This window comes from Anabrus simplex, chromosome 2 (assembly GCF_040414725.1).
Source record: "Anabrus simplex isolate iqAnaSimp1 chromosome 2, ASM4041472v1, whole genome shotgun sequence".
Taxonomy (NCBI): Eukaryota; Metazoa; Arthropoda; class Insecta; order Orthoptera; family Tettigoniidae; genus Anabrus; species Anabrus simplex.
In genome coordinates this window covers 979,233,393-979,250,178 of record NC_090266.1, presented here as the reverse complement: position 1 = coordinate 979,250,178, position 16,786 = coordinate 979,233,393, and the positions used below count along the sequence as shown (strand labels likewise).

At 38.1% G+C, this 16,786-nt stretch overlaps 1 protein-coding gene across 1 annotated transcript in view; it reads left to right on the top strand.

Annotated features, from left to right (window-relative positions):
- Nucleotides 1-16,786, top strand: part of RhoGAP1A (Rho GTPase activating protein at 1A) — a 594,034-nt gene that overhangs the window by 332,082 nt on the left and 245,166 nt on the right. Inside the window, exon 10 of the mRNA XM_067141809.2 lies at nt 7,821-8,006. Within this exon, the coding sequence (XP_066997910.2) occupies nt 7,821-8,006 (186 nt within the window). The remainder of the gene's footprint in view (nt 1-7,820; nt 8,007-16,786) is intronic.

Genomic DNA, 16,786 nt, shown 5'->3' with positions numbered 1-16,786 from the left:
AATTAAAATATAAAAAAAGAAAAAAATACCAAACAATAAATTGACCTTAACGTATGGAGCCTAACTAGTGTATGGGAGGGCAGATGTTCGAACCTCAGCACAGAACTCTTCACACAACATCCATATACAGCCCAAATCTTACTCTAACATGCAACTCAATCTACTGTTTGATATATTAAAAGAGAGTGCTGCAACTAATCCACTTATATATTTCAGGCACTTGGCGAGGATCCTGTTGTCCGACAATTCTGACTCCTTTATTCACTCACTCAGATGGAGTCTACATCATTAACCTGCCGAAAATCATATTTATCTTCTCCCCCTTTCCTTCACAGCACTCGCAAACATAAATAAAATAACATGCTCATGCAGTAACTAAAAGGGGTCCCAAATTACATACAATTTCTCCTAGATCATTTCCTTCCCCTATACTCTCAAGTTAAATAGACTGTAAAGGGACTCATCTGACCACTCTAAGCGAAGTAGCCTATCCATTTAATATTATAATTATCTTAACCCTATCTTTACATTTTTTAAATATATATTTACAAGGGAGGGGAAATACTAGCATTGGAAAATCATAGCTCAGTACTCAACAGTTTCGTGCATCCCGCATGTCCCGGCCTCCAGGGGCCCGCTGGTGGCTCTTACTCCATGGCGCTGGCTTGTACAGTCCTGGGTTCTAGATGTCCCTCGACGACTCTTGAGTAATCCATAGTACTGGTATTGGAATCACTGGAAAATAATATTTCACACAGATTTTACACCACTTTCTTCCTCACACGCCACGGTCAAAACTTCCCTTCTCCTTGCTCTGACACATGAAAGTTACGTGTGGATAATTCTAACGGATGAATCAGCTAGTCTATTTCACTATGATAAGGTAAGACTGACATTCACAGTACTCTCACTGCAATAGTTCATCATCTGAGATTGCTGTGACGTGAGCTAACTGTATTTATCATGATATCCTATCTAATTTGTCTGTTTCTGCATTTCTATCGCTTCCCCGTCATCCAGTGCTATAATTTTGTCCTGACTTCTGTTCATAATCTAATGTGGATTTTGATAGTCCTTTTCCCACTTCTACCTTTTTTTAAAGAAGAAAACAAAAGATTCAAAATATTAAAATCAGATGCCTCGAACTTGGTCCTTCTCACTGCTACGGGAAATTCGTTCGAAATATAGCGTTCTCTGTCCGGAGTCTGATACTACATAGTGTAATAATTACACAGTCATAATGTACGATGTAATTTTGTGTAATTACTGGCTGCTTCGCGGCCGATGTGTCATGCACACAGCACTGTCGTCCAATTACTTTCTCTATCGACACTGCACAAGGGAAAATTCATGAGTTACACTCGCGTTTTGTTCACTTTTATAATACAATGGAACGACAATTCAGCTCATGAACCGGCCATCGTTCCACCCCGGAGACTGCTTCTTGACTACTCTTCACCCTGGGAAGTGCGTGCACATATGGTCAGACTCGGAGTGGGGGTGGCTCTAGGGATCTCGTCCCCACACTAATCATGACATCTCCTGAATCATAAGGTTTGTGAAGATCAGCTATGCGCCGAATTGTGTGGCCCGGTGATCGTAAGTACTCAATGTTATGCGGAACCCAAAACAATCAGTGGTTTTGTTGTAATTTATCTGTATAAAATCGGAGTGGGAAGGGGAAACCCCAATTGGCATCTGGTTTCCCAGTTAGCGTTATGACGCCAAGCCACTTACGTAATCTCATTTAGACGCACTCTCATAGACGACATTCTTTTACCTAGATTTATAATTTTGCCATTCATTCAATGTTCTTCTAATTACTCTGAAATCACCCCCTCACGTTGGCTCTACTGTGAGTTGGCATTTGTTTTCAAGGCAAAGTCGTCAAAAACTGTATTCTTCTTCGCCTTCTTTCTTGAAATATTTTCACCGCCTTGTCAATACTTATACATTTTATTTTATTTTATTACCGTACATGTACATGTTTCGAGAGCCACCGCTCTCTTCTTCAGCGGTGCCGAACATTAATTGATCCTTGGACTATGGTACATTGGTATAATATAACAAGTATATATGAATTTTGAAAATTGTTACAACAATTTCTCTTAGTTTCACCTTTCCTATTTACTATGTCATTTGTTGCAGATTTTACTGGAAATTTCCTAACTAATGTAATCTATTAAATTAATCTCTATATGTTAATTTATGTCCTTATTTACATCTGAAAGAATAATTATTTCTTCTTGTCTAAAGTTAACATTTACTTGTCATTTAGTGGAAATCCTTTAATAAATCAATTTGTAAAATAATAGATAACATCTATAAATAGTCCTTATCCTAAAATCGTAAAATCATAAATAATAAATATCAATTCGTAAAATAATAAATAAATAACATCTATAAAATTAGTTATCCTTTAAAATGTTTCTGCTCTCTTCTTTCTTCTTAAAGTCTGCTATAATTTTCTAGACCTGTCATATCAGAATGGCTTCTCTTAATCTCGTCCAATTCCTTAAATAAATAAATAAACCAAACAAACTAACTTTAGAGACCTTTTGCAAAAAAAGACGGTTACTCAGATGTCTGGAGAAATTATTTAGGCCTACTTACTTCATTCCATCTAATTTATCCAAAAATTAAAATGATGTGATATTGGTCTGAACCCAAACAATATGTCCTCCTTCCTTCCTTGTTGTCAATCTGCTACTCTGCTACCATGATGGTCATCGCGTGACCAGTATCAGAGTAGCAGATTGACAACAAGAAAGGAAGGAGGACATATTGTTTGGGTGGTTTTTTTTTTGCTTTACGTCGCACCAACGCAGATAGATCTTATGGCGACGATGGAACAGGGAAGGGCTAGGAGTGGGAAGGAAGCGGCCGTGGCCTTAATTAAGGTACAGCCCCAGCATTTGCCTGGCGTGAAAATGGGAAACCACGGAAAACCATTTTCAGGGCTGTCGACAGTGGGGTTCGAAACTACTATCTCCTGAAAACTGGATACTGCCCGCACTTAAGCGGCTGCAGCTCTCTCTCTCTCTCTCTCTCTCTCTCTCTATATATATATATATATATATATATATATATATATATAGGGCTCAGATGTTTAGGAAAAGTCATATTTTTCTTTGTCTCTAGTTTCTTCCCTGATTGGATTTTGGTGCAAATCAGGTGATTATAGTCACAATTAAGTGATTTTTTATTTGTCATATAAATGCATATTTTGGCTATTTTTGTCGCAAGGTCATATTTTTAGGTATTTTCGCAGAAACGTTATATTTCGGTGGTTTGGCGACAGTTGTAGCTGTGCAAAATCATCGTAAGCTTTCCGAATGAGAACTAGTATTTACAAAACTGCTTTTCCATATCACATCTGTAGTTAATACAAATGGAATACTGCCTCTTCTATCAAGATTGCGCAGGAATTGTTTTCCTACAGTTTGTCAAAGTCTGGCATATATTAAGTTGAACTTTGGAATTACATCGAGTGCAGTTAATTGTTTAGAAGCTAGCTGCTAGCTTAGAAATTCATGCAAGTATTGAAATTGTGGGAAGTGTTGAACTTTCAGCACAACAATCACATGGAATAGTTGGCGTCAGTATAAAATGGAAACTTTAAAATGTGCTTAAGCAAAGTGAAAAATTTCGCTGTGTGTACAAGATAAATGATGTTCTTATAGGAGAAGGTACCAGTACATTTCAAGATGAGTGCATACTCGACCAATAACGTCTTGTGATGTAAAAAGGAGCTTCTCTTCTTACAAGAATGTGTTAAGTAATAATCGGAGGTCTTTTGCGCCTGATGCTTTGAAGATGAATCTTGTCATACAGTAGACTTCAGTTCCACCCACGGAGAAGAATGAAAACGTTATGCGAGTTGCACTATATGCCGAGCCATCCTACCATAATGTATCGAAAGACATCTACTTAATTTGTTTTGTGGTGCTCAATTTAAACTTTAACGCTTTTGAGCAATATTAATGTAATCCGGGCTTCAACGTTCCAAAATATTTTTAAAAAATAGATTGATTTCTAGTTTTCCTCGTATTTCATACCACCAATGAAGGGTACAAACATGTTTTGACTTTTAAAATGTTGTGTGATCTGATAATCTTAGCGAACTTAGTACTTTATATGTATGTATTCACAAATGTTGGATAAGTGAATCGAGGACAACAGACTGTGAATAACTGCTAAACATGTATATTCAGAAAAGTAATATGAAAGTAAGAATAAAGAATTTAGTTAACAAATATGTGTCAAAGGAACTGCTGTTTTTTTTTAAATGGCCATATTTTGATTAACCATTTTAGGGTCATATTTTTACATTTTCACGTCATATTTCGTCACTTTTGAGGTCATATTTGCTTGCTTATTTGGGCTATTTTTTAGGTCTTAAACATCCGAACCCTATATATATGTGTATGCATGTACGTATGTATTTGCAATTTATCATTTTGGAGAAAAACATGTAATTTGGGTTAATTCTGATAAATGAGGAATGTCCCTTGAAATGGCAATAATGAGGAATTAAAATCACATTTGTAAAAGGTTAAATAGAGAGATAAAAAGGCATAAAGTAAATTGTGCATGTACCGGTATCTTAATTAATATAGGTTAAAGTAACCTGGAGAAAAATAGAACAATTGACACTGGCTAAAGCATAACACACAAAAAGAGATAAATTTATACACTGCAAAACCAGAGTAATGGACAGAAAATACACAAAATTAACCTCAGTCATGCAAGTTTATGAATCGGTTACACTGTTGAATGAAATATTGTAGATCATTCGTGTTCCCCTGTCTCTTATGATTATATTGTATTTACTGAAATATCTTTCAGCATCTATGCAATTGGTAGTAGACCAAATACATTGTGGAACTGATTGGGCATACTCTGAGTATTTGAGTGTAACTGCCAACTGGATTTGCTGGCAGCCTTTATTTTTCTATGTGATTTGTGCTAGTTGGGAATGAAAATATTCGTATCCCTTAATGAAACTACCCATGATAACATCACGAATAAATTATATCTTTCTTTTATTTTCACTTAGCTCTGTTGACAATACTCAGCCACCAGTGACATCATTAAAAAGCTTGCCATCCTCTTAGAAAAAAAAAAAAAAAAAAAAACCAGTTTGTCACATTTTCTGCCATGTGACTCCTCAACTTTTTGTTACACTTGTATATGCATGTAAATATGATTTTTACTTTGCTTTTTTACATCTTCATGTGAGAAAGAATCCATGAATTGCAACATATCTGTGAGTAACCATCCTTCAGCACACCTTGTCGGCACAGTGCATAAAGTTAACAACTCGTCTCAGAACTTATATGCAAATATGCTCTTCTTACTCCTTTGCCCTCCAGCTGGGTAATTAATTTACTAATTGTGACCAAAACCTGAGTCACAAATTTAGTCTGACACTGTACTTCAGAGATTCAAACTGTGAATTCCAACATGTGAGCATGGGGAAGAGAAATATTATTGCTAGCAGATTTGGATAACTTCCCTCAAGAAAATTCATATAAGCGCTTTTCATTCTTCTTCAGTGTCAGAAGGTCATTTTAAATTTGGATACACAATGGTTTAGTTGTGTCATTTCTTTAAAATCACATCTCCAGCTAGGTTTACCTTGTGCGCAAAACATTCAAACTGCATAAGATGGCCCCATGTATCAAGCTGAATCTGATACCAAACCAAGTACATTTCCACATGATATATCGTATTCTTTTAAAGTGGCAATGATTGCCCTGCTACAAGTAGTACCATTTGCTTTGTCATATATTATTTGGGATAAAACAGCAAAAACACATCTTCTCTGTCTGCCTGAAGTCTCATCTGCAGCTCTAACAGTTCTTGTTAAATTCATGACTCGCTCTTAGTTTTTGAGAATTGGATGAAATTAAATATGCTATACAACCTTAAACTATGGTACTAACCTTGACAAGTACTTCCGAAAAGCTGGATGGTTGACTTTGTGAAGAGGGATGTTTGTAACACCTTCACTGTGTCTCCAACAAAAGCACTTTTTTCACAATTTACACTTTTTAGTTTACCTTGCATCATTTAGGTGGTAGCTTGCCGCTTTACTTCACATTGCTCCTCTTCTGATTTATTGTTAAAACATTCCTTTGCAGTGACACGCCCCGAACATTTGACATGCTTGTCTATAACCATCTTTCTTTTGCCATTCCAGGTTGTAATTATACAATTTACACATTAAAATTTCCCTTTCACTGATATAAAAAAAATTCAGTTTATAATTATCTGTCTGCTCTTTTATAGATATTTTTGATCTCACCCACCACCATAGCAGTTATTGTCTTGACTTTTGCTAAGAGAGTGAAAGCAACGAGTTGCAGGAGGGATTACTTTCTGCATTCCAGAATGGTGTTCAAGTCATCATAAATATTCCAAGGGTATAAAGACTCCTCAGTTGAAGTTTCCAGAAGAAAAGAAAAAGAAAAATCATAGATTTTGCATTTATATAGCATTTTAGTAAAATGTGTGCATTTTGAGTCAATCTCTCATTTTGTGGCTTTTTCAGAACACATTAAAAAATGTTTTGCAGGTCATGAAAAATGAAAATGCAGGAATACAATCCTTTGAGCATTTCACTCTTCATCACATTTACAAAAAATCACTACCCCTAGTTAAATTGCATTTTTAAAATGATTTTGTATCTAGGAGTGTAAACAAAGAAAAGGTTTCATTTGTTCTCTAGATTGCATGGGTTAATCCAGCTTCAACTCTTATAACAGGTCATTGTACTACACCGGGACCTCTCAGGGTGCATTCACCAGTGCATTGCACTGTGCACGGCACTAAAGACAACTTCACTTGGTTGACCAGAGTGCAGACCCAGTCCTCAATTTGGAGCTATAGCGCTGTCTCTCTATTTCCCTATGCCTGTCTCCCTCTTCCTCACTTGCTCCGTAGCGCTCCAAATCCAAGCCAAGCTTAGCTGAGTAGCCCAGAGACGAAGTGTTGGTTCGAGTTGAGCCGTGTGGGACCGATGCACGGTGCACAGGAACTCTGCGCCTCAGTTTGCACGCGTGAGATTTTGGGCATTTGAGAGGCCCTGTACTAAACCCACAGCAAATTAGGTGGGGGTGTTCTCTGAACAGGCAAGATTTTTCCTTGGCTATAAACTGTGCTGCTGCCTTTAAAAAAATAATGTTATTTGCTTTACGTCCCACTAGCTACTTTTACGGTTTTCGGATGCTGCCTTTAGAATTCGGTGAGCTTGAATTACTAGAATTATTTATTTTATAGAGATATTCATGTGTCATGACTGCATGTGATTTTATTGATAAATACATTCTACATAATAAAGCATCATTCTGATATTCATGTGTCATGACTGCATGTGATTTTATTGATAAATACATACTACATAATAAAGCATCATTCTGTTCCATCTACAAGTCTCCCTGAATGAATTATGCCCCTCCAGAACCCTCCATTTGCTGTTAATGCTGTGGGCCTTTCTGTTTCTATACCTCTTACCTTGAAATCGTTAAATCAGGCTTAACTCACTCTTGTCTTCTATCCCCTTTCTCTGCTTCTCTTATCCTCCATGGTCAAGTCCATAACTATCCTTTGCAACTTAATCTCAAAACTTTTCCGTAATCGACAACACTACTTTCTCCATTGCTATAGCTGGCGCTTGTACACAGCTGCATCCGATGTGTTCATTTTTAACATACCCTTACTTTTTATTTATTGTATGCTGAGGTTTGAACAACTGGTCCTTTAATTAAGTGAAACATTTTTATACCTTGATTCTTAATGAGTGATTTTTGTTTCAGCGGTTACGTCTTGGTAGCAGATCGGAGAAACAACGAAAGAAGTTGGCTGACTTAGAAGCCCAGCTAGTTCTGGCTTCTCCAAATTTAGTGTTCAGAGTAGGAAATCGCAGTGCAAGAACTTACACCTTCTTTCTGTCCTCAGAATTTGAAAGAACACAATGGATTGATGCCATTCATGCTTTGCAAGTAAGTTGATTTGTAGTTCTATTTATTTTGCACCTTTATTTAATGGAAGAAATTCAGTATGTCTAACCTGCACTGCCACATTTGCCCAAACACTACCTAATCATTCAGTCAATCGTTCAGTCATCAGTGATATGCATGTACGGCTTTGGCCCTTGTGGCAGATTCCGAGTCGTTTACCTATCCTTTTCTTAAATGTTTTCAAAGAACTTGGGAAATTGATCAAATATTTCCCTTGATAAATTATCCCAATCACTTGCTGCAATTTATCCTCTTGATTTCCAACTTCATCTTTATTTTTCCTACTTTCTAAAATTCCAATTGAGCTTATTCTTCTACTAGTGTCGTTCCATTCCTTCTCTCCATGGGCAGCTTGGAACATACTGCTTAGTTGAGCACCTCGTCTCCTTACTCCCAAGTCTTCCCAGCCCAAAGTTTGCAGGATTTTCATAACACTACTCATCTGTTGGAAATCGACAGAAAAATGCTGCTGCTTTCCGTTGTATCTTTTCCCGTTCTTGTATCAGGTAATCCCGGTATGGGTCCCATACTATAGAACAATACTCTAATTTGAGTCATACCACAGACTTACACTCCCTCTGTTTTACATCCTTACTACAACCCTTAAATACTCTCATAACCATGTGAAGACGTATCCTTTCTTCACAACCTTGTTATTGTGATTACTCCAGTGAAGATCATTCCTTATTTTAACACCTAGGTACTTATAGTGCTTCCCTTGAGTTACTACCAACCCATCAACTCAGTAATTGAAGCTCAGAGGACTTTTTCTCTTGGTGAAACTTACAACCTGACTTTTCATTCCATTGTCTGCTGCCCATCTCCCAACATTGTCGAAGTGTCGTTACAGAAGAACCCTTGCTGAAGAAAGCAACCTTTTTCAGTTTAGTTCATAGAGCATATGGTGTCCATTTATCAGCAAATAATTTCAAGAAAGGCATTAATACGATCTATAGCTTGGCTATTAGGAATACTGTATATTCTATGAGGTCAAAATCAAAAACAAGCCTTCAACTACCCTTATTAGGGAGTCAAAATTGAAGAAAGAAGAAGACTATGTTACATTCAATAATGATAATACTTATCAGATTACAAACATATTTAAAAGGCAGAATCTCAGTATAGCATTCAAGACAACTAACAATAACTCTGCTATATTTTGTAACCATCACAACGTTGATATCAGGTCAAGATTTGCAAATTCCGGAGTTTTATAGGTTGAATTGTACTCAATACCATGTGAGCTACATGGTTCAAACAGGATGTACTTTCGTCACTCGTTACCAAGGGCATGCCAATGACAAAAAAACAAACAAAAAAAAAACAATAGTTTTTCGGCCATTATGTCTGATTACAATCATTCTTTTTCATCTTTAGAGCAGGACTTATCCATTCTAAAAATAGGTAGTAAAAGTGTTTTGTTAAACATTTATGAGGCCATTTTCATCAATGTTGATCAAAGAAACAATCCAAATAATAGCTTAAATTAAATTTCCAAAACCCTCAATGTCTTTTTGAGGAAATCACAAATATATTTATCGTCAAATCTACTATAATCAACACACACAGTCATTCTGCTTCTCCCCCCTTGCAACTTCCCCCACTCACTTCTCCTTGCCTCCACTCATACGCTTGTTAGTCTCGACAGATGACTGTCTGTCTGTAGTCTAACACAAGGCCGCATGCAGGTTGGCCAGGCTAAGGAGTAAGTACTTAGATGCTTCTAACCTTATTCATTATATGAGTTGCTTCAATTGTTTAGCTTATTCTAAAATTATTTTTCTTTTCTTTTTAGACTTATTCTAAATTTTCTCCATAATACACAGAATCACATAAAACCTATCCGGCAACTCAACTTGCATCTTGAGGAAGTTCCACCTGAATTAAAGTCCATTTTAACTCAAATATTATAACATTAGAACATTCACTTAGCCAAGCATTTGATTATCAATCAACAATTTTTTTGGACATTCACAGATTGGGAATGAAACAATGCAGATGGTCATAGTATTGTATCAAAATTATGAAAGCTGCGTTAGAACCAAAGTGGGTCAAACTGAACGGTTCAGAGTTGAGTCAGGCTTAAGACAAGGAAATGTATTGTCTTCCTTACTCTTCATTATCATCATGGATAGAATTCTACATAATATCAAGGAGAAGACGATGGCCGAGCAAGTAAAGTCTGTGCTCTTGGCCGATGACATTGTAGTTTGGGGAGATAATGAAGAGGAAGTACAGACACAAGTTGATTTATGGAATGGGGAGATAAGAAATAAGAAGGAAGTAAGGAGGAATGAAGATTAGTACTGCGAAAAGCAAGACTTTGATCATGACGAGGGGTAACAGAAAATCCAGGGGAGTGATAAAAATAGGAAATGAACCTCTTGAGGTAGTGAAAATTTTTTAATGTTTGGGCAGCGTGATGTCACAAGATGGAAATTTGGAAGGAGAAATTGATTTAAAAATACAGCAGTCTGCAAGTTTCTACCAGTGTGTGAGAGACATTGTATGGAACAAAGATGTGCCATTGAAGTGCAAGAAGGTTTTATACTCGCCATATTATAAACCTATACTGACCTATGCTTCAGCAGCCTTTACGTTGACTAAGTGGAACCAAAATAAGATACAAGCAGCTGAAATGAGGTTTTTGAGGAGCATACAGGGAAAGACAAGACAAGGTAGAATACTAAATGAGGAAATAAGGAGAAGCGTGGGAGTGTGTAAACTTCAAGAAGAGATTGATATAGCAATGCTAAAATTGTTTGGACACATGATGAGAATGCCAGGAGAAAGAATACCAAAGAAAATATTCACGGATACAGAGACTGGAAAAAGACCTAGGGGACGGCCTAGAATGAGATGGAGGAGCTCTTTTATGGACTGTATTGCAAATAGAGGAGTCAATAGCAATAAAGTACTAGAAGAGGAATGGTGGAATGATCGAGTAAGGTGGAGGACTTTGGTACACTACCCTACCCAGAGAGAATTTGGAAAAGGGAACGAATGAAGAAGAAGAAGGGTCTGTTTAAAAAACTTGTATTTTAACATAGTATGTACTATACACATACTATGCACGTACTATACAAATCAGTGAGAGATAGAAGTTCATTCATTAAGACATGACATTTTAACTACAAATACGCTTTTTAAACACAAGCAGGCCTGTTTAAGTGTGTGTTTTAAGTGTGCGTTTGACAGAGTTATGCATAACTTTAGAAATATTGGTATGTGTTATTTGTTGTAGCAGTTCATTAGGAACACCATGAATCTTGCCATACTTTTGTCTAGAAATATTTGTATGTGTTATTTGTTGTAGCAGTTCATTAGGAACACCATGAATCTTGCCATACTTTTCTCTAGAAAGATTTGGATGTGTTATTTGTTGTAGCAGTTCATTACGAACACCCTGAATCTTGCCCTTTTGTCATTAGGCTGAAGATATCTCTCAAATAGAGACGAAACTTGTCCCTTTTCTTTAAAAAAAAAAAAAAATTGTTGTTGCTATTTGCTTTACGTCGCACTGACACAGATAGGTCTTATGGCGACGATGGGATAGGAAAGGCCTAGGAGTTGGAAGGAAGCGGCCGTTGCCTTAATTATGGTACAGCCCCGGCATTTGCCTGGTGTGAAAATGGGAAACCACGGAAAACCATCTTCAAGGCTGCCGACAGTGGGACTCGAACCCACTATCTCCCGATTACTGGATACTGGCCTCACTTAAGCGACTGCAGCTATCGAGCCAATTAATTGAAGGAACAAGAATCCACCTGATCGATACTTTCACTTTTATTTAGCCTTAGGCTATTTCAATAGACATTAGATTAAAAGTTCAGAACATGTTTCGAATGCGTTGCATTCATCATCAGCTGCTTGCATTTGGCAAAAGTAAAAATTAGCTAAAAACAGTCTCACAATTTTCTTAAAACCTTAAAAACAAGTGTTAGTAGTGCGTGTGTGAATGGATGGGGGGGGGGAAGAGGGGGGGATGCATTGAAGGCGTTTGTTAGTTAAACTAAGACTTATTATTAAAAATCTTAATGTTAAAACACTGATGGACTAAAATACAGTTCACTATGAGTCTTGTGAATTTTCCATGAGTTCGTTGAATTGCTGAAGAACTTGTATGCACTGTGTGAAGTATTTCTGTTGAGCTATTAGTAAAAAGTTTCCTTGAGAAGGCATCCGGTGTTTTCACGTCTCTTGTCTCCTGTTGAGTGGAGAGGTGTGGCTTGTTTCGAATATGAAGTTTGCTAATTTGTAGTTTGTATGAAAACAGTTGGATCGTCTGTATCACGATCTGTAACCTTGTCTTGCGTGTTAGTTTAACTTCCCGTGCTGCGGGAGTGGGTTTAATCCGGCTGCCTTCAGCCTTGTATTGTAACAATTTGCAATACAAGGCTGAAGGCAGCCGGATTAAACCCACTCCCGCAGCACGGGAAGTTAAACTAACACGCAAGACAAGGTTACAGATCGTGATACAGACGATCCAACTGTTTTCATACAAACTACAAATTAGCAAACTTCATATTCGAAACAAGCCACACCTCTCCACTCAACAGGAGACAAGAGACGTGAAAACACCGGATGCCTTCTCAAGGAAACTTTTTACTAATAGCTCAACAGAAATACTTCACACAGTGCATACAAGTTCTTCAGCAATTCAACGAACTCATGGAAAATTCACAAGACTCATAGTGAACTGTATTTTAGTTCATCAGTGTTTTAACATTAAGATTTTTAATAATAAGTCTTAGTTTAACTAACAAACGCCTTCAATGCATCCCCCCCCCCCCCCCCTCTTCCCCCCCCCATCCATTCACACACGCACTACTAACACTTGTTTTTAAGGTTTTAAGAAAATTGTGAGACTGTTTTTAGCTAATTTTTACTTTTGCCAAATGCAAGCAGCTGATGATGAATGCAACGCATTCGAAACATGTTCTGAACTTTTAATCTAATGTCTATTGAAATAGCCTAAGGCTAAATAAAAGTGAAAGTATCGATCAGGTGGATTCTTGTTCCTTCAATTAATTGGATCTTATAGTCGATACGGATATGAAGTGGATAGTATGTAACATGCAGCTATCGAGCTCGGTAAAAAAAAAAAAATTGTAGAGTTTACTCCAACACTCTTTAAAAATCTTGCTGAGCTCTGTTATTTTACAGCGGTTAATGATAATTGGATGTAAACCTGTAATCTGCACCCAAAGCTAAAGCTGTGGTTTACTCATCTTTTGCATCTGAAACTGTGTCTGGATACACTTTTTGGACAGTTGCATTTGTAGTGAGCACCTGATAGAAGGGATGGAAAACATTAGACAAGAAATGCAGTAAATAAGGCAAGTCCTTAGTCTTCGAGAAAGTGTTTGGTAAAGCTGCATTGTATGTCGTCGTTGGTGTAAGTGTACTGGTTCTTCCCCTTCTTAAAAAACTTACTTCTTTAAATGCCTCTCATCAAGGGTAGTCTTCTAGAAGAAAATGCCCAGTTTATTCTTCTTGTAATGTAGCCACTCGACTTCCCTCCAGTTCAGCTGGTCACCATTGCTAATAACCTGTCAATGTTGCAGAGGGCCTTCCAATAGTGAGGCAAAGTCAAGGAAATAATTTCCTTGCATTTCATTGACTGTGAATGGCTTGTTCTTAGCATCCTGTCTGATCATCTGTGCCCAGTCATGCGTGTGTTCAATGTTACCCTTAAACTTTCTGTTGCATTTTCCTCTAATGCTGTGATCCGTATCACTTTCCACATGTGTATGACTGGACGCGAGGAATTTGTGGTCAGTAGTCTCAAGGATAGCTGGATCCTGTAGGGCAGCCGTGTGGATGGCTGCGACATGAATGTTTTTATTTTGTCCAACACTTGTATTGAAGAACATTGTTACATGCTTGACTTCTGCCATGACATGAATCGTTAAAAAATCATGAAGAGAGGAACTACTTTGTAGAGGGAGATAATGATCTATAATCATGCATAAAATACCCTTCAGAGTGGAGAAAAGAGTTTTAATCTGAGACAGCCTTTGTGTCTCTATGTAAATTTAATTCTGTTTTTGTTCCATAATTACTCCAAGTACATGTGAACTCATGTCAGTAACTTCTTATTAGTACCTAAATGCTGTCTTGTTTTTTGTTTTGTCCATAGATGCCGCTGATTTTCCATCTCGTCTAGCAGATTCTTTTCTTTGCCCTTCTTGGGCCTTTTTGTTCTTTGATTTTTCAAGAACTCTTACTATGACAAAAATGGAAGCCAGGCACAATATGATTGCATGTTTATGTTATTGTTGTATTTTTTTCTAGATTTAAAGATGATTTGTTCCACGGATCACGCTGGTAAACAAACTTTCAATTCGAAACAGAATTTCAACGTATTAGGTCGTGTTACGTACATGTAGTACGTGTTGAAGAGATGTTAAGTACAGAACAAAAATGGCCAGCCGGACACCAGTGGGTTCGGATCCCACTCCGGCTGGCCATTTTTAAGTTTTTCCTATCACCCTGTAAGGAGATGAGACGTCCTGGAAACATTTCTCTGAGAGGACCTATTGACACCCTGGCTGTGTGTGCAGTGGCACCATCTTGTTGGAACCACACAGCAGGATTCCCTAAGTCAGTGAGTGGCTGCAGGAAGTTGCGCAACAGCTGTGCGTAACGATCCGATGTTACTGTCACAGTTCTGTCCTCTTCTTCAAAAAAGTAAGGGGCCTACAATTCTGACATCAGCAACAGTGCACCAAACAGTAACACGCTCCCTGTTGAGAGGTTGCTCATGGAGCTGTTGAGAATTGGTTGCGGACCAGTACTGAAAATTTTGTTTATTAACGTAGCCTGACAAATGAAAGTGTGCTTCATCACTTGCCAGGACACTGGTGTCAGCTGCTACAGCTTCCAGGATAGTCTCACAACAAGCTCTGCGGTTGGCCTAATCACGTTCACTGAGTTTCTGAACACCCACCATTTTGTACGGATGGAACTTCATGTCTGCATGTAAAATACTCCTTACGGTGCAATCCGAGAGTCCCATAGCACGTGAATGCCTACGCATTGAACATTGAGGAGATTGCGTAACGGCGTGTCTCATTACATGGACGGTCTCTGGTGTTCGGACGCTACGAGGCCTGCCAGGGTGTTGTAGTAACAGAGTCGGCATTTTTTAAATAAGTCTCAATCACAAAACCTCTGGTGTTCACCACTCCACTCATTGCTAGCGGCTGGCTGGCTGGCTGGCTGACTGACTAGCCCGGACAAGACGATGCACGTGTTCTCCAAGGCCAAGACCGCGCGCACCACAACAATAACACCTGTTTGCTAGCTGTGGCCAATACGACCTTTAGTTTGCTCCAATCTACGGTATGTGATGTAAATGGCAAACCCTGCTCTTTTAAACTGCGCAACAAAATTGTGAATGGCTTGTTACGTTGCTGAGTTATTTACGTCTGAAGTTCATCAGGTATTTCTGCCGCACCCTGTACGTTTGCCAGTGCATACCGTGGAGGCCACTGCTTAGGCTACTTGGAGCCACCGGCAGTGCCAATGCACTATGAGGAACTTTGTCTCATTTTCAAAAATTGATGCCTGCTTGGCCATCAGATGATAAGTGATGTTGATTCCCATAGGGAACCTGAAATATTTCAGACCTATTAGTAATACCACCAGCCATGTGTCTTGGTAGGAGTGCTATTTACCAACTGATGAGCCCAACGTAGCACACTGGGGCGAAACGCTGGCAACCAGGAATGAGTTAGCTGTAAAATGTATAATGCCCAATAACGGACCAACTATATTGGTATTATAAATTTACTTATTCGGGACAAATATTTCAGGTTCCCTATGGGAATTTTTACATTTACTCAGTGGATTGGTGTGTATCACTTGTATACTTATTTGTAACAGTTTCACAAATAACGGGTTTTACTTTTTTTAATTTTGCTAGTGGCTTAACGTCGCACCAACACAGATAGGTCTTATGGCGACGATGGGAAAGGAAAGGCCTAGGAATTGGAAGGAAGCGGCCGTGGCCTTAATTAAGGTACAGCCCCAGCATTTGCCTGGTGTGAAAATGGGAAACCACGGAAAACCATATTCAGGGCTGCCAACAGTGAGATTCAAACCCACTATCTCCCAGATGTAAGCTTACAGCCACGCGCTCCTAACCGCACGGCCATCTGCGAACAATCAAGGAGATGACAAACGACAATTGAATTGGAAGCAGGCTGGGAACAGTGAAGTATCTGTGGATGGTACAAGAAAGAATAAGTGCGATTTTTAACAAAATTTGTGTGTTCTTTCTACTTGAAATACAACCAAAACTGAACTCAGTATCTTACAAATTTCAAAACTAAGGTACAACAAGATTTAAACAGAAATGACGTCATTGCGACGGATGAACTTAGATAAAAAGAGCACAGTTACAACAAGATTTTATGTACAGAGTCCTAGACCACTTACAATAGGTTTTTAGAGTAACAATAACAAAAGATCCTACAACTTTCCAAGTTTTAGTCTACAAAAAAGGAAACACAGTTTCAGAAGAATTAAGTGAGTATGTCTGCAACAGGGAAGGTCGGAGAAGGTAAGGGCGGAATCACAACACCGGGAATCGTTCGTAAATAACTAGATGAACTGCCACAGTTTTCAAAAGTTTTCTTGCCGAATGGTTCGCTTAAACTGAAGTCCAGGCCCACTTTTCATAACTCAAGCCTCAACCAGAGATACATATTCTTAGTTTTTTTTTTTTTTTAAACTAGTCTTGAGAAGTTTGGAAG